General features: G+C 33.6%; 1 protein-coding gene across 6 annotated transcripts in view; it reads right to left on the bottom strand.

Annotated features, from left to right (window-relative positions):
• RIF1 (replication timing regulatory factor 1) overlaps window positions 1-24,757 on the bottom strand; it is a 57,619-nt gene that overhangs the window by 16,277 nt on the left and 16,585 nt on the right. For 5 of the 6 annotated variants that reach the window (XM_019806902.2, XM_019806906.2, XM_002926196.4 and 2 more), the window contains exons 11-25: window positions 23,540-23,657; window positions 22,346-22,519; window positions 22,020-22,130; window positions 21,276-21,338; window positions 20,926-21,026; window positions 19,085-19,171; window positions 18,375-18,448; window positions 17,793-17,973; window positions 16,769-16,876; window positions 16,254-16,403; window positions 6,558-6,657; window positions 3,961-4,225; window positions 2,790-2,832; window positions 2,038-2,240; window positions 1,397-1,496 (exon numbers count right to left, since the gene is read on the bottom strand). In XM_019806902.2, the coding sequence (XP_019662461.1) occupies window positions 1,397-1,496; window positions 2,038-2,240; window positions 2,790-2,832; window positions 3,961-4,225; window positions 6,558-6,657; window positions 16,254-16,403; window positions 16,769-16,876; window positions 17,793-17,973; window positions 18,375-18,448; window positions 19,085-19,171; window positions 20,926-21,026; window positions 21,276-21,338; window positions 22,020-22,130; window positions 22,346-22,519; window positions 23,540-23,657 (1,878 nt within the window). The remainder of the gene's footprint in view (window positions 1-1,396; window positions 1,497-2,037; window positions 2,241-2,789; window positions 2,833-3,960; window positions 4,226-6,557; window positions 6,658-16,253; window positions 16,404-16,768; window positions 16,877-17,792; window positions 17,974-18,374; window positions 18,449-19,084; window positions 19,172-20,925; window positions 21,027-21,275; window positions 21,339-22,019; window positions 22,131-22,345; window positions 22,520-23,539; window positions 23,658-24,757) is intronic. The other variant, XM_019806904.2, reaches the window with a different exon arrangement.

Genomic DNA, 24,757 nt, shown 5'->3' with positions numbered 1-24,757 from the left:
ACACAGAGTGCCACAGTTCAAAAAGGATCATTAATAAACAAGAATCAGAGACTATTTACCTGAGAATCTATGGTGAAATTTACCGCCCTTAAATCAGAAAATTATTTTAGACCAAAGGGCAAAAAAAGCTAAAATAAACAGATGAAATTACAGCAAATTGAAAACCTTCTGCACAGTGAAGGAAACCACAAATAAAATAGGAAAGGCAATCTATTGAATGGGAGAAGATATTCACAATACATCTGGACAAGGGGTTAATATCCAAAATACATAAAGAACTCATGCAACTTAATATAAAAAAAATCCCAATTAAAAGATGGGTATGAACCAATGTTTTACCAAAGATACAGAGAGGGCCAAAAAACACATGAGAATATGCTCAACGTCACTATCATTATCAAGGAAATGCAAAGGAAAACTACAATGAGGTATATAATCACACCAGTAAGACTGACTGTTATGGAAAAGAAAAAACAGCAAGCGCTAGGAAAGACGGGGAGAAAAGGGAACCGTGGTACAACTGCTGGTGGGAATATAAATTGATGCAACCACTATGAAACACAGTATGGAGGTGCCTCAAAAAATTAAAAATAGAACTACCATAGAACCCAGTAGTTTTACTTCTGGGTATTTGTCCAAAGAAAACAAAAACACCAATTTGAAGAGATGTTCACCCGCATGTTCACCACAGCATTACTTACAATAACCAAGATACGGAAACAACCTAAGTATTCATTGAAAGATAAATGGATAAGGAAGACACACACACACAAACACACAACTATCACTCGACCATAAAAAAGAATGAAATCTTGTCATTTGTGACAACATGGATCAATCTAGAGGGTATTATGTTAAGTGAATGTCAGAATGAAGACAAATACTGCACGATTTCTCTAACATGTAGAATCTAAAATCTAACATGAACAAACAAAGCAGAAACAGACTCAAAGACAGGAAACAAACTGTTGGTTACCAGAAGGGGGACTGGTTGGGGACAGATGAAATTGGTAAAGGGGATTAAAAAGTACAAACTTCCTGTTATTAATACATCATGGGGATGAAATATACAGTTTAGAAAATATAGTGAATAATACTGTCATAACTCTGTATAACAGATGGTAACTAGATTTATGAAGATCACTTCATAACGTATAAAAACATCAAATCACTATGACATATACCTGAAACATGACACTATATGTCAATTATACTTCAATTTTTTAAAAAAGTGTTTCAAGCCAGACAACAGACTTTATAGAAAAACCCTGTTATGATGCTCTTATGCTCAAGTTTTACTCATTTCTCACGCCAATAAAACATTCTGTCTTTTAAAAAATTACACTGAAATCCAATAAATGAACTACTCAAATATCATTCAAAAGTAAAAACTTACTGCATCTGAATATGGTCCACTGGATTCCTCCATAATCTCAACATTTTCCAAACCAGGTAAAAGCAACAGAAATTTCTGTTTGGCTTGTCTTAGTACTGGTCTTTAAAAAAAGTATATAAACATATACACCTTGAGTCAAGTAGTACTGAATACTGATGATATGTTAATAAGAACACTTTAATTATTATTTTAAAGTAGCAAAATAGATCACCTTAAAGACTGTTTCTCATTCTACACACACAAAACTGGGACAAATGCAGAATATTTAGTTTTTTGCTAACCTCTTCAGTTACCAAATTTTCTTCTTTAAGAAGTTTCCCAATTTTTATCATGCAAAATTCCAAGCAAAAGTAGACTAAATTCCTGTGTACACATCACCCAGATTTAATAACCACCAATTTCTTGCCTTTAATTCTTTTATTAAGGAAAATTTAACACTGCTTTTTATGTTCCTAAAACCAGTTACTCTAAGAACCAAAGTAAAAGGTCGAGTTATGTTTAATAGTTACCATGTATTCCAACAACATTTCAACTGAGACATGTTCTGCAAAGATTCCTCGTAAGAAAAATTCATGTTAAAACCAAAATATCAATTTATACGATCATAGTAACTACATAAAATAGTTTTGTGATTAGCGTACTTTAACTCTTCAGGGTAAGTCAACGTCGTCACTTTAGCAAATGTGGCATTCCAGAACTGAGCGCTTTGTTTTCGAATCTGTTTATTCTTGTGCAAAAATATTATGCATAATAATGGAGAGATCTGTTCAAGAAGTTCACTGTCGTAAGTTCCAGTGTAGCTGAAGTGTAGACAAGCAATTGTCTCTCCTAGTAGCTTTTCTAACTAGGAAAAAGGGAAAATTTTACTAGGATAACACACGGAAATGTTCTTTTAAAACAGGAAAAAATAAAAGCACAGGGCATAATAACTTAAACAACTCACAACATGTTATTATTTCAATTTTTTAAATTCAAATTTTTTTCTTAAAAGCTCCCATCTGTGTCCTTAAATATATGACTATAAACTGACAAATTATCGGGTGAATTTATTATAATTATTGATATAAGATCTTGATTTCAAACTTATTTTCCATTAACAGAAAAAATTACATTTTCTCATGAACAGAGATTAATAGTTGGCTATACAAGTTTTACCTATAAAATAATGGAACCAACTACCCTTATATATAAAGGAATAAGATAGGAGGTAGGGTGTTGTATGAATTTAAAGAAACAGAAAAACTATGTGCCCGTGTCATGTTATTAAATGTCCATTAAAACTGGAAATATAATCCTTTTACCAATCAGAACTATATATAAGGAAGACAATTACCTAAACCCTAACATTTTTTCACCATGAAAGTATGTTTTATAGACAATTGTCTATTTTTACCTTGTTGCTCATACAACTATACACTTTAGGAACTTCATCAAGCCTGGGAAGAAAAACACAAAAGTACCACTTATATTTTAAAAAGTTAAACCTAAAAATATGTAATGCAGCTATAAAAATGAGACAGGTGTAGTGATATAAAAAGGTGCTCCAAGACTTAATTACAATGTCACATTATCAAACATTAAACATAAAATGAATCACAGAAAAACATCCAGAATAGACCTCAAAATATTAATACTAATTACTTGTTTCTGTATCTCTTTAGAAAAGCATACATTATTTTTAAGCTTAACGACTAAAAGAAGATGTGCAAAAAGCTTATATTTGGGGTTCTAACTTTGTACTTTTATAAAATTTGTTCCTAAAACTTTCTCCATTAATTTATAAAGACACACTATGATGACTGAACCACATAAGCTTGTTAGAAAAAACATCCATGAATCGTTTCAAATTACTTTTTAAAAAAGTTACGTTATTTGTGATTTTTCAGGGTTCGAGGCACTGCTTGCTTCGATTCAAATGTAAAGGATAATGTAAATTAAATTTTTACAGGATAATTCAGAAATTTAAATGTGCATACTTTTTGAACCAACAATCTGACATCTAGGACCTCCTTCTGCATTAAGTAGTGGCAAACATGGACACTGACAGGTGTAGAAAACATGTTCAACTGTAATATTGTTAAGTTAGGATGGAAAAGGCTAGAAAAACATGTATTTCCACTAACAGGAAATTGGGTACAAAGTTTTATGGAACCCTCTGCAGACATCAAAGAGAATGAGGATTCTTAGATGAATGGTGCAAAATGCATACAGTATTTTAGGCATATACCATATACTTAATTGCAAAGTAGCATGTAAAGTATGCTTCATATACGTATGTTTAACAGGTATGCTTGTTTGTATTATCAAATCTGAAAGGTATGTACTAAACTGAAAAGGGGGGTTGAACAAGCACACAAAATTTAAAAACTCCCAATTTCTACCTCGTATTTATGTATGATTTTAACCATCTTTTTAACAAAAGCAGTTTAATATATTACCCTCTTCACAAAATTGTAACAATTACCATCTGTAACAAGCAGCTGATAGGAAAATGACAAAAGTTTGCTACCTAGATCTAAAGACATTTAATTTGAGGCTATTATGTAGAAATTCTAAATACTTACTTTAAGTTTTCATAAAATAATGCCAGAGGTCTTGTTAAAGTTGCAAATATTTTTCGGATCATAGAAGGCAAAGAAATACGTCCAAGTACATTAGAAAGAATACTGGTGATTGAGTTGCCGACAGTGAGGAGAGTATCAGAATGTACTTCCTTGAAGCTCAGTGTGTGGAAAGAAGAGATCACACTCACAATAAGCTTAAATAAAGAAGCCAATTTCCCTAGAGGTTCTTTCTTCTTTTTGGACCAATCTGAAGGTCTCTGTGGTGCTAAGATAAAATTGAATTTATTAAAAACTCAAGTACTTGAAAAGTGTTACCGTACGTCTTTACAATTTATATCTCATTTTAATGACAAATACGTCTTAAAAAATGACATATTTCTAATACACGTTTCTGTAGAGTGATACCCATAAATCTAAAAATGATATGCCATTAGTGGATAAATATCACAATATTGTCTTTAAAACCGAAAAGAGACAAAGAAAAACTATTTGGCAGATCCAGAAGTCTAGAAAAATGAGTATTTTCTCTAAGGAGTTATAAAATGCATTTCAAATGTTTAATTCTCCGAATTTCAACAACTGATTTGTAAGAAAATACTAAATCGTTAAGACAGGGTCCAGGCGGCACCTGGGGGGCTCAGTCACTTAAGTGTCCGACTCTTGGTTTAAAGCTCCTGCCATGATCTCACTGGTGATGGCCTCAAGTCCTGATACAGATTCTGTGCTCATCGGGGAGAATGCTTGAAGATTCTCTCCCTCTGCGCCCACCCCCACTCATGTGCAAGCGCTTGCTCTAAAATAAATAAATATTTAACAAAGATAGGTTTAAATGTCAATTTTAAATTAAAATTTTAATTTATTAAATTTTAAATGTCAATTTTTAAAATAAGAAACAAAATTTCCCTTAGAAATTATTGCTCCCTGACTCATCTGTTATACACTGAATGCTACAAATAACACTCAACAAGGCACAGAGCCAAATCCTCTGAAAGAATAAAAAAGAAAGCACCTAGATTTGAAGAAAAAGATGTATCTTAAAAGTACTGACTTTCCTGTGTACTATTCTTAGATCCTATCTATGTACAGTTACCTATCTATAGGGATAAACCCACATTTGTCAAGAAAATCATACATATTCCAAAATCACCTTTCCTTCCCTCAAAGAATCCATTCTCTTAAAGTAAATATATCAGATTCAAGAGAAAACTCTAAATCAGTGCTTGATGAAAAATATCATGTGGTAAAATGAAAAGCAAGTGTTACTAACAAAAGAAGTCAACCTTCTTCCCTAGAATAAGTTTCCCAGACATGAATATAAATTGGAATGGCTGCCCCAAAATTCCAGGCCAGGATGTTAAGCCTGAGAAGACAGCTCATGAATCACATGACACCTATCCCACACATGTCTACTCAAGAAATTCCAGGAGTAGTGACATCTTAATAATAATAATGAATAGATCTCGGTTTCTAAATGCCATCCATCCTTAGCAAAAGGAACCATATTCTATGGAAATACGGCTGGTTCCGGGCTGAAGAGAAGTACAGGATGAGCCTGATTATCTTACGCCAAAGATCTCAAAAAATAATGGAAACACATGAAATGGTCAGGCCAACATGAGCACAAGTATTAATAATGATAAATTATAAACCACTGAATAACAGAAAGCCACATGACAAAAAATAAAATGAGGGAGGGGCACCTGGGTGGCTCAGCCCGTTAAGTGGCTGCCTCTGGATTTTGGCTCAGATCATGATCTCGGGATCTTGAAATTGAGCCTTGAGTACAGCTCCCTGCTCATCAGGGAGTCTGCTTGAGATTCTCTCTACCTCTGCACCTCCCCCTGCTCGCACTATTGCTCTTTTAAAATAAATAAATAAATCTTTAAAAAAACATATAGGGGACAAACAAAGCTATATCTTACATTAGGATGTCATTTGCACCTGGAAGTGACTGGTGCCTAGTAGTGGTCAATAATTGTAGAATGACTTTATTTAAGGCCCCAATGTGGGGCCTGAACTCACGACCCTGGAACAGGGACAGTTTTTAGAATTAATATAATAAACGAAAGGAGATAAACAGCTTGATACATTTCAATATAATTAAATGAAACAATGTGAACTGTTCTGGTAATCATTTTAGTGCTTTAGGCAAGAAGCATTAATGTATGATAAATTCATGAGTGAAAGTTTGCTGAGAAAAAGGATATCTACATAGTCTTAAAGAACCTGCCATGAAACACTAATTTATTACTCATAGGTACTTACTTATAATAGGAAACCTGGTGGATATTGTCTTAAACAACTAATAAATGTTAACATCACCAGTAATGAGACAAATAAGAACATTTTAACAACATCAAAGCTTCCTGCCCAGATAACTCCTTGCCTATTACGAGTGATTTTAGGCAATCTCTAAATAGGATAATATTGATCTTAGCATACCAAGGTTATACAATATAGTTATATGACAACCACATATGACAGTTAAACAACATCTAAAGCAGAAGTCGGAAAAGCTATTAGGATTTGATCTTGACAACAGTTTAGACAGTTGTGGTTTATGAAACAGTGGGTGAACAAAATAAAAAAGTACTTACATTTAACTTTGGGCTGATACTTAATATTGTATGGTGAGAAGTCGATGCAATCAACCATTACAGTAATTATATGAATGATCCTATCCAAGAACAACAAATTCTAGGAAAGAATTAAGTATTATATTAGAAACTTTCAACTACTTGCATAATTTCCAAAAATAGTAAGCATCAACAAAAAATGTAAGACTTTCAATCCCATACAGAACATATAAGGTACATGAATGAAGTACAGTTATGAATACTTCCTAGTTAACTGCTGTACACCAAGTACTGTAATTTTTGTTTCTCGACATTTAGGGAAAATAATTCAGTTTTAAGATGCCCATAAGATTCAGGGCAAGGTTCTTAATTGGATTCTTTATCAGATTCTTCATGAAAATTGTTCTTTGTTAAACCCAATAATAAAACAGAAAACGAAAAAGTTGCTAAGCTCCCTCATACTCTTTTCCTCCTCCTCCAGCAATCCAACTGAAATAAAAAACAAATTCATAAAAGCATCAGAGATTTCCTAGAAAAAAATTTTTTTTAAAAAGGCAGGGGGTAGGAAGACTAAAAAACAGAATGAAGGAAATCCCAACACCGAATCAAAAAACAACTCCAAAATAGTGAGTTTTCCTAGCACAACTTCTGAGTAACAGAAGACATACTGAGAGTTCTGAGAAAAAAAAGTTAATTAAAACAAATACTGAAATTAAAGCTCTAGAAAACAGATGCACTTTCTTCTCCCCTTATTCTTCATTGCTATCTACTTTTCCATGTCACTGGACTAATTCACGTGTCTGTCCCCCAAAGACAACGTCCCCAATGAGTGTTAAGGGCCAGGAGGAGGAAAGCAGCAGTGCGCTAGTCAACCAACGAAAACTATGTGGAAAGTCAGTCCAGATGACAATCTATATTTTCAGGCAGAGAAGATATCAAAGTTCCAAGAGCTTCCTTCTTGCTCACAATTACGAAGTAAAGGACACTTCTAACTACAATTTGCTATCAAGACTGGAAAAAGGGCTCTCTCTTCAGTTAGGAAACGCATTCCAGCCACCAGTATCAACCTTGAGCAACAAACAAGTACAATCCTGAGGGGTACCAGCCCCACATAAAAGGTGTCCTAATACCAACAGAACTAATCCATGAGGAAAAATCTAGTAACAAACAGAAGAAGAACTAATATGCTCAGAGGTAAGAGGAAATATTATCAACTTAAAAATTCTTTTTTTTTTTTTTAAAGATTTTTATTTATTTATGTGACAGAGAGACAGCCAGCGAGAGAGGGAACACAGCAGGGGAGTGGGAGAGGAAGAAGCAGGCTCCCAGAGGAGCCCAATGTGGGACTCCATCCCGGAACGCCGGGATCACGCCCTGAGCCGAAGGCAGACGCTTAACGACTGCGCTACCCAGGCGCCCCCTCTCAACTGAAAAATTCTAATTGTAAAAACAAAACTATTATAAAACACTTTCAGCATTTAAACCACAAATGAATAGTTAAGAGAAATACCAAGCTCCTAGAAAGCCATACCAAAATAAAACAAACAGGTGTAGAAAAAGAAAAGTAAGGGATACATAAAATAAACTCAAAAGGTCTAAAACCATCTAAAATGGTACTCAGAAACAGAAGAGGAGCACCATTAAAGCAATGCAATTTTCCTGAGATGAAGGCACAGCTCTTTAGACCTAAAGGGTCTATATCAAGGACTGAAAGAATAATTTAAAAAGATGCCCCAAGAGACAAGCTGGTAAAATGTTTATATTCCAAAGACTAGATAAAAATCCTACAGTTTTACAGAAAACGTAATAAGAAAAAAATCACTACCAATCTATGCATTTGCAAAAATACAAGCTATTAAATGAATAACTTTAGTCAAAACTTTGTAACATAAAATCGCTGGAACCTAAAAATCGTAACTAATCAACTGATTATGTACTGAAAAAGGAGGTATCGGTCACATATATGACTGCTGAAAAGTGTTCTTTTATTAAAGACTTAATAAAATACAGTGAACCAAAACTTTGGAAAATAACAGGATACAGAAAACTAAGATAAGCAACGAAATATCCTCAAATTTTGAAAACCGATTTGCCAAGTTTTATAGTACCCTGTATAATAGCGTAGTAAGTAAAATTTAGATTTTCAACAAAACCTAAAAGGTGTAGTATAAAAACTTGTGGGATAGTGATATCAAGGTTTTTGCTTGCTGAGGTAGAATGGATAATAACTCTTCAAATTTGACAGATTAATGGAAGTTTCAAGAATAGTATCTGAAAGAAGCTAAGGATCAAAACACATTTCTTATTCAATATGAGATTAATTACACTTATTAAAAGACTCCCATGTTTACTTATATGCTACAAAAGACACAGAAAGGTTAAAACAAATTGAGAAATACATATAAAGAAAATCCTAAATCTATACAATGGAAAAATATATATTAATCACAGTAAATAAAATTAGTTAAATACAACATGGATAAACCTTCCAACTAAAACATTGAGCCCAAATGACACACAATATGACTTTATTGTAAACTTTAAAGGAACACTCTAATATATAGGTGTGGGTGTATAGTAAAAGTATTTTTTACGAAACAAATTTTCAAAAAATCAGGACAGTAATTCACTCTTCAGGGAGAGGAGGGCATGATGATTCAAAATGCACAGGGGAGCATCTGAGGTGCTGACAATGCTCTATTAACTGACCTGGGTGATGCCTTCAGAAATTCTGTATGATTTGTCTAACTCAACTGTTTCATGCATTTTTCTTCGTAAGTTTCTCAGTAAGTTTTTTTTTTTTAAAGATTACACAAATTCTCAAAAAGGTGTGAGCATATTAATATCAGTTAATATCAAATTGGTAAAATTCAAAAAAGGCAAACAGGAGGAACTAATTACTGTGAAAAGACTTGAAGTCACAAACTATGACGGTATAGCACTGAAATACATAATAAACACTTCAAATCTATCAAATTCACAATCAGGGAGACCCTTTATCAAGGCTCTCAGAAACAGGTGGTAGGGGGAACCAAGGAACAAGTAATAAAATGGCAGTAAGTACACACCTTTCAATAATTACTTTGAATGTAAATGGAATAAATGCTCCAATCAAAAGACAAAGGATAAGGGAATGAATAAAAAAGGAAGACCTATGTATATGCAGCCTATAAGAGACTCATGTCAGACCTAAAGGCACATGCAGATTGAAAGTGAAAGGATGCAAAAGCATTAATCATGCAAATGGAGTGGAAAAAAAGCTGGTAGTAATGCTTGTATTAAACAAAATAAACTTTAAAACAAACACTCAACAAAAGACAAAGAAAGATACTATACAAAAAAGGGAACAACCCAATAACATATAACAGGATGTTCTCCAGGATGGACAAGTTAAGCTGCAAAACAATGCTCAACAAATTCAAAAAAATCACTTAAACCATGCATCTTTTCCAACCATAACCTTATAAAAACTAGTAATCAACCATAAGAAAAAATCTGGAAAGAACACAAATACATGAAAGTTAAATAACAAGACACTAAACAATGAATGGGCCTAACAAGAAATCATGGAAACAAATGAAAATGAACACAACTGTCCAAAGCCTTTGGGATGCAGCAAAAGTGGTTCTAAAAGAGAAGTTTATAGCAATATGGACCTACCTCAAGGGGCAAAAAAACTCTTGAACAACCTAATCTTACCTAAAGGAGCAGGAAAAAGAACAAACATACATGACTCAAAACCAGCAGAAGACAGGAAATAATAAAAATAAGAGCAGAAACATAAGAATTAGAAACAAACAAGAAACAATAGAACTGATCAATGTACCAAAGCTGTTTCTTTAAAAAGTTCAACGGAACTGATACATCTTTAGCCAGATTTATGAACAAACAAAGAGGACTCAAATAAGCAAAATCAGAAATGAAAGAGGATAAACAAGGACGCCTGGCTGGCTCAGCCAGAAGAGTGCGTGACTCTCGATCTTGGGGTTGTGGGTTTAAGCCCCACCTTGGGTGGAGAGATTACTTAAATAAATAAGTAAATCTTTTTTCTTTTCTTTCTTCTTCTTCTTCAACAAATTCAGTTACTTTAATAAATATAAGGATCTTATAGTTCCGTATGTCTTCCTGATTGAGCTTTAATATTAGTTGTCTTTGTTAATCTCAATGAAAGGGACAAATCCCAACTTACTGACATAAAATGGTTCATAAAATTCTTATTTTTCTTCTTTTAAAGTCTTTTTAAATTTAAATTCAACTAACATATAATGTATTATTGGTTTCAGAGATAGGTCAGTGATTCATCAATTCATATATAATATATATAATTGCTCATTACATCACATGCCCTCTTAATGTCCTTATATCATCAGTCTTATATAATATATATAATTGCCCTGCTCATTACATCACATGCCCTCCTTAATGTCCAGCACCCAGCCACCCTATTCCCCCACCTCCGCCCCTCCAGCAACACGGTTTCCTACGATTAAGAGTCTCTTATGGTTCGTCCCCCTCTCTGATTTCGTCTTGTTTTATTTTTTCCTTTCTTCCCCTATGAACCTGTTTTGTTTCTTAATTTCCACATATTAGTGAGATCATATAATTGTCTTTCTGATTGACTTAAATAAGTAAATCTTAAAAAAAAATAAAGAGAAATAGCTGACACTACAGAAATACAAAGGATTGTAAAAGAATATTATGAAAATTATATGCTAAGGAATCAGACAACCTAGAAGATATGGATCAATTCCTAGAAACATAACCTCCCAATACTTAAACAGGAAGAAACAGAAAATTTGAACAGAATGGTTACTAGCAATGCAATTGAATCAGTAATCAAAAAACTCCCAACAAACAAAAGTCTAGGATCAGACAGCTTCACAGATGAATTCTACCAAACATTTAAACAGTTAATAACTATTCTTCTCAAACTATTCCAAGAAACAGAACAGGGAGAAAACTTCCAAATTCATTCTACAAGGACAGCATTACTCTGATACCAAAACACATATACTATGAAAACAGAGAACTATAGACCAGTATCTGATGAACACAGATGCAAAAATCCTCAACAAAATATTAGCAAATGAAATCCAAAAATACACTTAAAAAATCATTCATGGGGCACCTGGGTGGCTCAGTTGGTTGAGCATCTGACTTCTGATTTTGGGTCAGGTCATGATCTGAAGCCCCACGCCGGGTTTCACCCTGAGTGTGGAACCTGCCTGGGATCCTCTCTTCCTTCCTCTGAGCCTCCCCACCTCTGCTTGCGCCCTCTGCTGTCTCTTAAAAAGAAAAAGGAAAACCCTAAAGACTCCACCAAAAAAACTACTAGAACTGATAAATGAATTCAGTAAGGTCACAGGATACAAAATCAATATACAGAAATCCGTTTCATTTCTATAAACAAATAATGAAGCAGCACAAAGAGAAATTAAGGAAACAATCCCATTTACAATTACACCAAAAATAATACCGAGGAATAAACTTGACCAACTTGATGATGTCTAAAAAGTATAAAACAATGACAAAAGAAACTGAAGACGACACAAATAAATCCAAAGATATTCCATACATGTGGATTGTAAGAACAAATATTGTTAAAATGTCCTTAATAACCAAAGCAATCCATAGATGGAATACAATCCCTATCAAAACCCGACAGCATTTTTCACAGAAGTACAACAATCTTAAAATTTGAATGGAACTACAAAAGACCCCTAGCCAAAGTGATCTTGAGAAAGATCAAAACCGAGGATATCACAATCCCCAAAAACAAGATATATTACAAATCTGTAGTAATCAAAACAATATGGTACTGGCACAAAACCAGACACACACAGATCAATGGGGCAGGACAGAAAGCCAAGAAACAAACCCATGATTACACAATCTTTGACAAGAGGCAAGACTATGCAATGTGAAAAGGACAATCTCTTTAACAAATGGTGTTTGGAAAACTAGACAGTTACATGCAAAGGAATAGAAGTGGACCACTTTCTTACACCATATGCAAAAATAATCTCAAAATGGATCTTAGGACCTAACTGTCAGGCCCGAATATGAGACCCAAAACTATAAAAATTCTACAAGACAGCACGGGCAGTAATTTCTCTGACACTGGCCATAGCAACAGTTTTTCTAGACAGGTCCGTCTATCGAGGCAAGGGAAACAAAGGCACAAATAAATGACTGGGACTATATCAAAATAAAAAGCTTCTGCAGAGCAAAGCAATCAACAAAACTACAGGGCAATCTATGGAATGGGAGAAGATATTTGCAAATGAAATATCTGATACAAGGTTAGCATCCAAAATAAAGAACTTATACAACCCAACATCAAAAAACAAATAATCCAATTAAAAACAGGCAGAAAACATGAAGACATTTCTCTAAAACCGACAAACAGATGGCCAATAGACATGAGAAAATGCTCTACATCACTCATATCAAGGAAATGCAAATCAAAGCTACAATGAGATTATCACTTCACACCTGTCAGAATGACTTAAAAAACAAGAAACAACAAGCTTTGGCAAGGATGTGAAGAAAAAGGAACCTCTGTGCACTGCTGGTGGGAAAGCAAACTGATGCAGCCACTCTGAAAAACTGTATGGAAGTTCCTCAAAAAATTAAAAATAGAATTATCATATGATCCAGTAATTCCACTACTGGTTATTTACCAGAAGAATACAAGAACACTCATTTGAAAAGATATGTGTCCTCTGATGTTTACTGAAGCATTATCTACAATAGCTGAATTACGGAAGCAGTCTAAGTGTCCATCAATAGATGGATAAAAAAAGATGTGGTGTATGTATCTATAATATATGTATATATATAGCATATATATATTAGACATAAAGAAGAATGAAATCTTGCCATTTCAACATGGATGGATCCAAAGAGTATAATGATAAGTGAAATAAGTCAGCCAGAGAAAGACAAATGTCATATGATTTCACTTATATATGGAATTTTAGAAACAAAACAAACAAGAACAAAGAGAGAAACCAAATAACAGACTCTTAACTATAGAGAACAAACTGATGGTTACCAGAGCAGAGATAGGTGGGAGGAATGAGTAAAACAGATAAAGAGGGTGAAGAGTACACTTATCATGGTAAGCACTATGTACAGAATTGTTAAATCACTATATTGTACACCTGAAACTAATTTAAGACTGCAGGTTAACTATACTTGAGCTAAAATAAAAAATTAAAAAAAAATTAATATTTATAATATAATCTGTAATACAAATTACATATGTTTATAACCGATATGCCCTGTAAGTTATAAATACATAAATATCAACTATAATATATAATACATACATAAAACATACTTATAATTTACTAACATTTATCTATGATAATTGATAGCAGCAACAGCCTTACATGCATATATTGGAAAAGATGAAAAGTGAAGCCTTCACTTCAGATATAAGATAAAAAATTACCCAGAAAATGGAAACAAAAACATTCAGCGTATAAGGACATAGAAAATTTAAAAAACTAGAAACCCATCTTTTCAGAATTTTTAATGAATTTATATCATTCTTTTTTATTTTTTTTCAATTTTTAAAATTTAAGTATAGTTCACATACAATGGTTACTATCGGGTGTAACATTCTTTTCCATATTATTGGGATAATTCTGATTATTGTATTTTCATACAAGATTTATCAGTGACTTTAAAAATGGTGACGATCAATGGACAATACAACTAGAGATATGACATTCTTCTTACACTAGACCAAAATTTGAGAATGAGGAATTCCAGTCTCACTGATGAAGATACTTGCAAAAATCTTAAAACACTATATGCAATGTTTGAAAAGACTTTCACTAAGACTAAGGGTATCTGAAGAACACAAGATTGGTTCAATAAAAGGAAATGCACATCAGCAACAGCTTTTATATACTCCAACAGCAACCATGTATGGGTGTTGCATGGGTGGAGATAGTCGGGCCTTTATAATAGCTCAAAGACAGCTTCAAAACTACCAAAAAATTAAGCAACTTAGATTAAGTTTAAAAGAACTAAATATACGAACACAATTATTCCTGGATGGAAAGACTCAACATAATAAAGACGTAAAGTATTTTTAAATTTCTCTATGAATTCAACGTAACCAACCAACGCCAAGCAAAATCTAAAGCTTATTTCATAAAACTTGACAGATTCTAGGGGCGCCTGGGTGGCACAGCGGTTAAGCGTCTGCCTTCGGCTCAGACCGTGATCCCGGCATTGTGGGATCGAGCCCCACATCGGGCTCCTCTGCTATGAGCCTGCTTCTTCCTCTCCCACTCCCCCTGCTTGTGTTCCCACTCTCGCTGGCTGTCTCTCTCTCTGTGTCAAATAAATAAATAAAATCTTAAAAATAAATAAAAAAATAAAACTTGACAGATTCTAAATTTCTTCCAGAACAGAACAAAGATGAAAATGTAACCAAACCAACATTTAAAAGATGAAAACTGTAGGTTGACATTCTCCCTAACAATTATAAAGTCATTCAACAAATTCAACTATGTGCCAGATAAATTCCAGGGATACGTATCAAGACAGAATGTCCCTAACCTCATGGAGTGTTGATTAAGTAACAGAAATGAAATATACAAATGACTCTGACATAAGTGCCAAAAAGGAAATAACAAGGTGTCAGGACAGATATTAACAAACGTAATTAAAAAAGACCCCCTGGGGAATGAAGCATAAGCCTCATGGGCAGCTGTAAGCAGTTTAGATTTTTTTTTTTTTTTAAAGATTTTTTATTTATTTATTAGAGATAGAGACAGCCAGCGAGAGAGGGAACACAAGCAGGGGGAGTGGGAGAGGAAGGAGCAGGCTCATAGCTGAGGAGCCTGACGTGGGGCTCGATCCCATAACGCCGGGATCACGCCCTGAGCCGAAGGCAGACGCTTAACCGCTGTGCCACCCAGGCGCCCCAGCAGTTTAGATTTTTATTCTAAGTGCTACAGAAATTTTTTCAGTGATAAGATCTGATTTACATTTTTTAAGTCACTATGAAATTCCATCATATCAAAATGTAACAATCAAAACTATGCCAATATTTTTGAAAAGATATTATAAATGTATTAAAAAATCTGAAAAGATGAATTTCTAGCTCTTGATAGGCATCTCTACTTTTCTAACAGTGATAAACCACTACCAAAGGGCAGAAGTTCATCTTTTTAGATGAAAAAAGGATGCTTCAGTAATAGAATTCAAGTGTCAAGAACACTATATTCATGTACATATGTAAATTATTTGTGTAAACACAAAAAAGAGATCTATTCTAGAAGGATACATACCAATTGAAAATATTTGTCTTTTTTAATAAAGAAAGAAAAGGAGTGAAATGGGGACCTACTTTTTTAGGTCTACAAACCTCCAAAGGATTGCCTTCAAAGATCTAAGACACAGATATGAGAATGTTGGCTCCAGGACAAGGTCCTTGTATTGTTAATCTAGAATGGCACAGGCAGATATGCAACATAGTAGTAAAAGTGCAAGACTGTTAAGGGTTCTGAAACATGGATCTCAGAGTCATGTAGACCAAAGACACAAAACTGTTTTGCAATGCTGTTACCTGTTCTATATTATTAGTCACTTATAAACTAGAAGCCTTATAAATGTCAGTTCACAAATGTTATCTCAATTTATTTGAAAAGTATTCTTTAAATACAACCAAGGTCAGTACTGGGATAAACTCACTGAAAAGCTTGAATCTTCTAAACTGGACATTATCTTGGAAGAAAGTTCCTCACAGCACAAATTCTCTTCTGCAGTTGCCACCAAAGCAGCACAACGGGCAAATGCTCTATATAGTTCTGACCAAGTTCTAAGTAAAGTCTTCATGGTGGCCTAAAAATAACAATAAAAAAGAAAATTTAAAAATGTACTTCTACATATCAAACACCTAACAGAATATATCTTAAAAAACCACTGTTAACACTTAAGGTGTCATAGAAGAGACTAGTGTAGAGTAGTAAATTTGCCTCCCCCACAGAATTCTATTTGAAGAACTGTAATAACGCCACAACACTAGCAATTATCAAGGGTCAGGAGGAATTTCTCTTCCTTCACCATTTTCCTTTACCCTAAGGGGATTAAAAGTCATAAGGTAATCCCACTGCAGGAAAAATTATTGTAGGAATTAATTAAAAAGTGTGAAAGAGCATTTTCAAAAAATGTAAATTTCTTAAGTAAAAAATCTGACATTGCCTTACCACTGGAAATTTCTGTACTGAAAAAATATGGTTTATTGGTAAAATCAATGCACCATAAATGGCACTAAAATTATGTTCTAAGGCATCACCTTGATTCACTTCATTGGTCTGAAACAAGAAAAATAATGAAGAAGTTAGACAAATTACCATCTAAGTCTAGTCCTATGTAGCACCATCTTATTATCTGTAGCAAGGGTAGATACAGTGTTGAGATGTTCAAGAGGTGGTGAATTCCTAACTCCTATAACTATGAATATGACCTTATTTGGGAACAGGAACTTTGCAGATATAATCAAGTTAAAATAAATTCTCTGGAGTCTTCATTTCATTTGAGAATTACAGCAGAGTATTTCCCAGAAAATATTTCCATTTAAAGACTGATAAAACAACTGATGAACCATTAATAGTGACAAAAGTTGAGCTCCACACCCTGCCAATAATGTCACTTTAGTAAGTATTTAAATGTAAGGGTTAGTCAACTCAACAGATTACGGGTTTAGGGACTACTATATGGCTTTGAGGTATTCACCAACTGACTTGCCCATGGAAATCTGAAGAATATACAGTCTAGTCAAGATGACCATTATTATTCCTCATAGTACAAATACTGAAAGAACTACAAATATAAATATGAAAAGTTAAATATAACGTATCTGAGTCTTCTGGCTTTATAATCAGCACTGGAGAAAAGGGAGCTGATTCATCCCCATTAAGTTACACTTTCTCAAATAAGGCAGAAATACAATAGGGAGCCTGCTTCTTCCTCTCCCACTCCCCTGCTGTGTTCCCTCTCTCGCTGGCTGTCTCTCTGTCACATAAATAAATAAAATAAAATCTTAAAAAAAAATACAATAAAAAGAAATCAACGAATATAAAGAATAGGAAATTAATCAATCCCACGGAAAAAATTTTTAACATTTTCTATTCAAGTTCAAACTTCTATTTATTTCCCCATGTGCTCTAACAAGAAAAAAAGGAAAATGTTCCTTAGTTTTGGGGGAAACATGTAGCACTTACGTCATACCTGATTAATCAATTCAGTTAATGGGGTGACTATAATACTCCACATTCTCCAGAGATGCTCCTTGTTTTCCAACAGCTTTGCATTTTGGTTAATCACATTGAAAACAGAGTCACTGAAAGCTAGTGGTGAAGTTGGACCAGAAAGGACACAGCCAACAAGTGTTTCCAGATTGAGAAAAAACCTGAAGAAAAAATTGAGCCATGTATTAACCAGCGCTTTCTGCCAAAATATACGTTACACTATTAAAAATTCTAAAAATAACTGACAAGGAAACAAGAAATGATAAAGTCTTACTTTGATTTAATTAAAAATGATATAGCATATAAATCAAAAGAATCTCATTCATCTGGGCACCTGCGTGGTTCAGTTGGTTAAAGGGTCTGCCTTCGGTTTTTATCTGCAGGTCCTGGGATGTCCCTGCTCAGAGGGGGGAAGTTGGCCTCTCCCTCTCCCTGCTCGCGCTTCTCTCTCTCTCTCACTCACTCTCTCAAATAAATAGATAAATAAAATCTTAAAAAAAAAAAATCCCATCCATCAAATAACAACCTTTCCAATGTAAACAAAAAGACTAGTTTAAATTACCTCTCATCTTCTACACCATATTCCAAGAGATTACTGTTGAAAATTAACTGAATTAAGAACAAAGCAGGAGTTCCCTGAAGAAAGATGGGAGATTGTAGTCAATCTTCTTGTTATAATGAGTATTATGTTGTTACACTGGTTTTCTACAATTATGTAAAACATGATCCTTTTAAGCTAAAGAAATTTAACTTTTGATACTACTTAGGATATGACACAAAGGCAGCAAATATATTTCTATAAACTGCACACAAAAATCAAGCTCTTTATATTTTAGTAACAGCTATTCCATCTACATAAACAATTGAGGAATGGTATATTCCAGATATAAAAAGAAAACTAAGTTAAAACTTGCTGGACCAAATAAACAGCTACATCCTGTAGATATTAAATTTATTTCACCATAATTAAGCAACTGTTACTATGCTTCCAAATTTTTAAATAGTAACCACCACTATTACCATGTGTAAGCAAACAGAAAACATTCTTGCTAGGACTTTTTGTGTAATTCAGAAAAACAGGTCCATTAATTGTGTCATATTTCTTTAATCTATTACTTAATCAGTTTTCCCCTTTAACATAATCAGCATTTCCAAAACCAACTCTCTCAAAATTTTATAATCTAAATTTCACCATGTTAAGGAAAAAAACACTATCATGGAACTTTATCTTTCGGCTAATTTTAATCATATCATTACACTTAAGATACTTGCATTAAGAATATCCATATTAGCAACCTGATATGCTGGTGAACCTAATACTTTCTGGGGCAGTCCTTTAATTGTAATTTCCATGAGGACCTAAGAAAAATAAAAGGTTTTGTTGTAAATTAGCCATAAAAATACTTTACTTAGTAAAAATCTAGTACTGTTAGCTATATTTTTAATTTAACAATTTATTGTTAAGTAATGCTCATTAATGTAAATAGATTCTCCGTTTAAGAAGTTCAAAGACAATGTTTATATATTAATGTGACTATATTTAACATTAGTTATAAAAGTTCAAATACAGAAACATAAAAATCCTTCTTTATCTCCAGGGAAAATCAATACTATCAGTTTCTGGAGTTTATTTTTCTAGACCTTCTAAATTTCCATGTATTTAAGTACATAAAGAAACAAAACTTCCTGGGCTGTCATACATATGTTCTTTTATAGCATTGATGACATTATACTGTGAGATACTCTGGAACTGACATTCATCTAACTGTGTTACGGAGTTTTCACATCAATATACATAGACATTCTTAAGTGCTGTGTGAATGTGTTTATTCAAGCATTTTTCTATTAATACCCCTTGCGGCCATTCTTTTATACCACAAAAAAGATATTCTGCAATGAATTATGTACTCACTAGTGCCAGAAGCAAGTGTGTTTCAAAGCACTACTAACTAGAAGCTGGGTCTAAAGACACATCTCTCCAGTATGACAGAGCCTATCAAACTGCCATTCAAAATTATTATACCAGTATTAATTTGAACTATGTAACAAGTGACATATGACATGACAAAAAAGGTTATGTTAAAATGTGCCTTCACACTTTATTTGAATCAGACACTAATGATAATACTAAATAGCATTTGTAGACTCATATATTTTGTTCCTGACCCATTGTGCTCTGCATTTATTAATTATAAAGCTACTACTATATTCCCTTTACATAAGATAAGAGTAGAAAAACTGACCAAATTCACTCAGTTAAAAAATAACTGGGTGGGGAGATTCAACCTAGTCTGCTCCAGAGCCCTTGCTATTAAGCACTACGATCTACTGCCACAGTAGACATCCCAGTACATAGACTCAGAAGGAATTTGAGTAGGGTATAGTTTACTCCATCTGCAGTTATCTTGGGAGACGCAATATTATAAAAAGTATATCCAATTTGTTTTTCCTTTTCTACTATATAGGATAAAAAAAGGTGTTTAACACCAAAGTCGTCATCTTGGTTAAACAGAGCTCCTTTAAATTGCCAAAGTTCCATAAGATTATACCAGACATTTTCTTAAATGTACAAAATAACTATCAGTGGAGATCAGCAATCTTAGAAAATTAGTCTTCTGAGTTTCCTGAGTTCTAGTTTCATATCCTTTACCCCATTTTCTCTGTATGGCTCATTCTTACAACACTGGAAGATTTTTGTATTGCCAGTATATTCAATTACTTTATTGAGGTTTCAAATGACTCCCAAGTCAATGGAATAACATTTATTACAGACCTAAACTGCTGATAAATACTTGATATAAAATCTTAAGATCTGGTGTGGGGGCACCCCAGCGGCTTAGTCGGGTAAATGCCTGACTCCTGGTTTCAGCTCAGGTCATGATCTTGAGCCCTGCCTGGGGATCCACACTCAGCATGGAGTCTGCTAGAGATTCTTTCCCCCTTTCTCCCTCCCACCCTGTTCTTCCCTCTGCTTGTGTGTGTGTGCCGCGCGCTGTCTCTAAATTTAAAAATCTTAAAAAGAAAAAGAAACCTGGTCTGTGTAAGTATCTCCAACAAAAAATTCAATTTCAGAATATGATTTTTGAATTCCAGCACGTAATCATTATCCTTACCAGTGTTTTTGACACAGGAAATACTTCTGACTTCACTATGCTTTCTAAAGATTTTAGTAACAGGGTCAAAACTTCAGAACCTGGTCTCTCTTTTTTGTTACCTATCAAAAAGCAAAAGGAAGAATGTAGTTCTAAATATCAAGTATTTTAAGGGTGAAAATATAGTATTTTTAGGGATAAATACATATACTTAGCTATTAAACACTGATTTTTAAAAAATATATCAAATAGCTTTATTTGAAAGTCTGGAAGCTATATACTTCAAAAACTGACTGTAAATTTTATTTACAAAAGCCAAACAAAAATTCATTGGGTGCTATAAAAATCATCTTATCAGCTATAGTAGTTACCTGATTCAATAACTGACTTCATCAAGCTAATTAGCTCCTTCCAAATAGCATTGACAACTGCATCTGCCAAACAAAACAAAACAAACTTTAGAATGCAGTAGATATGACTATAAAGGTTTACCTTTTCATTCTTACACTAAGAAGTTGAGCAATACTTACAGTATAATTCTTATAATATTCAACCCCACAATCAGTTTATGAAACACTGTCACAACAATGAAATATTTTTTCAAACTGTAACCTATTAACACTGGGTCATGTAACTTAATTAAGGGTAATTATTTTCTTTTTCTCTGCTATCTGCATTTTCTTTACTGAATACCTTTTGCTTCTGAGACAGGAAGAAAACCCCAAAGATTCAAAAGGACATCTGAAAGCCCCTAGAAAAAAATTTCCCAGCCAAATAGCAAACTATTTCATTTTTGAAATTTTGTCTCAACACTTGATAGGCTATCAAACACAGGACTTTAAGTGTAGATGCTGGGATCATAAAGCCCAGGTTTGAATCACAGCTCCACCACTATGTGACTTTATACAAGTTATTAACTTCTCTGTACAACACAGTTTCTTCATTTGAAAAACGGACTAACAGAGGTGGTTACTGTGAGAATTAAATGATTTATATGTAATGTTCTCAGAGCACAATTTGGCCAAAAGACGGTACTATATAAATATTTGCTATTTTATTTTCTTTTTAAACATACGTTTAAACAAATAATAAATAATTTCCTCTTAAATACTTACCAGAAGCATCTTTTCCAACCGCAACAAAGCTGTCATGAACAGCAGTGATAAGTGTATTTGCATGTTTGGAAAAAAAAGAAGAGCTGCTGATTAACGCATGTTCAAGGGGCTCTAAAAAAGAGAAAAAAAAGGACAATTATGCCAAACCAAAGCTTTAAGAAATAAACATCTCAATATAAAATTTTAGGTGGTCTCACATGTGTTTTCTATTAAAAAGATTTATATTTATTTCATACGTAATTACAGAATATTTTGGCTTTGGGGAAAATAATCATCTTCTCACCCTAATGCACTCTTGCTCTGAACCGTTTTAAGAAATTAAATACCTAAGCTCAGTACGAGTTTGTTTTGCTTGGCAAAACTCAAGACTTCTGGACCCAACAAAAAATGAAGCAGCATTTCAAGTCCCAAAAGTTGAATAGAGGGGATTGTAGCCATTCCACCAAAATTTGAACTTAAGTTCATCCGGGGAGTTACGGGAGCTCCATATGGGGAAGCACCTTGAAAACAAAACAAAACAAAATGGTAAGTTATATTAAATTAGCTACCCAACTTAACATATTTTGTTTACTTCATTTCAATGAAATGTATCTTTAAAAATAAATAGTTTTTGTCAAATAAAAGTTGAATTTTTGCTTAAAGCCCACAGCAGAGTTCCTAATTATCTTACTAGGTTAAAAACAAGAGTAGTGTCACACACCTTTTTTTTTTTTTTTAAGATTTTTTATTTATTTGACAGAAAGAGACATAGTGAGAGAGGGAACACATGCAGGGGGAGTGGGAGAAGGAGAAGCAGGCTTCCGGCTGAGCAGGGAGCCCGATGCAGGGCTCGATCCCACAACGCCAGGATCATGACCTGAGCTGAAGGCAGATGTTTAACCGCCTGAGACACCCAGGTGCCCAGTGTCACACACCATTTAAATGAAGATAATTATCAAACATTAATCCATACCTTGAAATACTATTATGCAGGCATTCCTGACTCTTAAATATAAAAATCTGCCTAGAGTAGCTAACATAAAATTTAAAAAAACAGCAAATCATTTTCTTCCAATGGTATGTATACAAGATACTTTTTTAAAAAAGATTTGTTTGTTTGAGGGGGCAGGGGCAGAGGGAGAGCATCTCAAGCAGGTGCAGAGACACTAAGATCACGACCAGAGAAAAAATCAAGAATCAACTGAGCCACCCAGGCACCACCCCCCCTTAAGCCACTTTTTCCCCCCCCAAACATCTGTTAAAATCTGTTGTTTTTAATAAAAGTTCTAAGATTCTGGTTCTGAAACAAACACAAAAGTTGTTTGTAATATATTCACATGTATAGTGGAAAAACACCGATCTTTTCCCAACTACACCAATAACGCACAGGGAAAACAATTAGTACAGAATGGGCTTTGTGGTTAGGGAGTCAAAATTATAAAGTGCTTCATTTTGTGTGAACAACTGAGCAAAGGCTTCATTCAGTCCTTTTTTAAAAATAGAAGAAAAAAAAAACCACCTCAAGTATGTCTATCTCTTACCTTTGTGTATAGGAGTCATAGGACTTAAACCTGGAGAAGCAGCTACACGAGATGAACTGCCTTGAGGTGAAGCATTAGAATCGATGCTTATTGTACTTTGAATCAGAGGCACACACACCTATTGGGGTTAAAAACAAAAAAAAGGGAAACTATCTCTAAACTACCTAATTGACATATTTTTTAAAAGTCTTGCATGATACAGTTAAATTTAAGAAGTACTATTAAGTTCTTTTGGTATGTGGAATTCTACTGGCTGTTTGGATGCACTGGCTAAAGAAACTGGAAAAGTAAAAATTTTTATTACAACTTTATTTGTCCTATAAATGTGTACTATCTATAAATTTCAGTTCTAAATTCCAGATGGGAAATTATACACATAAACAAGTTTTAATGCTATCGGTACAGACTCATTTTAAGCTTTTTAAAAATGCACCCCAAAAAAAATACGCACTAAGACGCCTCAAGCTCACTTCTAAGATCATTCCAGTACCAATCAAATCTAGCCAATGCATAAATTATAACAATGAATGTGTGGGGCAACTGGGTAAGATTAGCCTACTCAGGACCTCATAATGGTAGAATCTGTAATAATTATGTTCCCATTACATACTACCATTAATGCCCAATTCCAATTAATTCATGGAGTTAAGTTTAAAAGCCTTACTACATTAAATAATTAAGAATTTAAAAATTTGCTAAAAATTCAAGATATTATTTTATTATAAAACCCAATTTCCAATAATATACTCACTACTGTGCAATTACGTATACAGACCACAAGACAAGGAGTACAGATTTAAAAGATATACTACAAAATTCCACATAAAGAAATGAGAAAGACAGAAATTATCAGAGCTATCCTTTTTTACTTATTGCACAAAAATACAGAAACCAAGGATGGGATTCACTGCAAAATCAAGGAGGTATAGAGAAGATTAAGCCTATATCTAAATGCCAGCAAGGATATAAAAATCTAAAAAAATTTGTAAAATCATTTACAATACTGAAAAGCTATGCTGAGATTAAATGATTTGTTACCATTATGTAGCCTAGAAATAGGAGATATAAAAAATAAGAACTGATCCAACTTTTTATCAACCCAGTGTAGAACTTGATTTCTATTTCAGTAATGTTGATTTTACACTCAACATTCTAAATCCTATGAAATTTCTTTTAAAAAAATCTCTTAAAATGCCTTTAGAGTAAGAATAGGTATTT

Source organism: Ailuropoda melanoleuca, chromosome 2 (genome assembly GCF_002007445.2).
Source record: "Ailuropoda melanoleuca isolate Jingjing chromosome 2, ASM200744v2, whole genome shotgun sequence".
NCBI classification, from domain to species: domain Eukaryota; kingdom Metazoa; phylum Chordata; class Mammalia; order Carnivora; family Ursidae; genus Ailuropoda; species Ailuropoda melanoleuca.
Note: the sequence above shows the minus strand (reverse complement) of the source record. Positions and strands in the feature narration are given on the sequence as shown.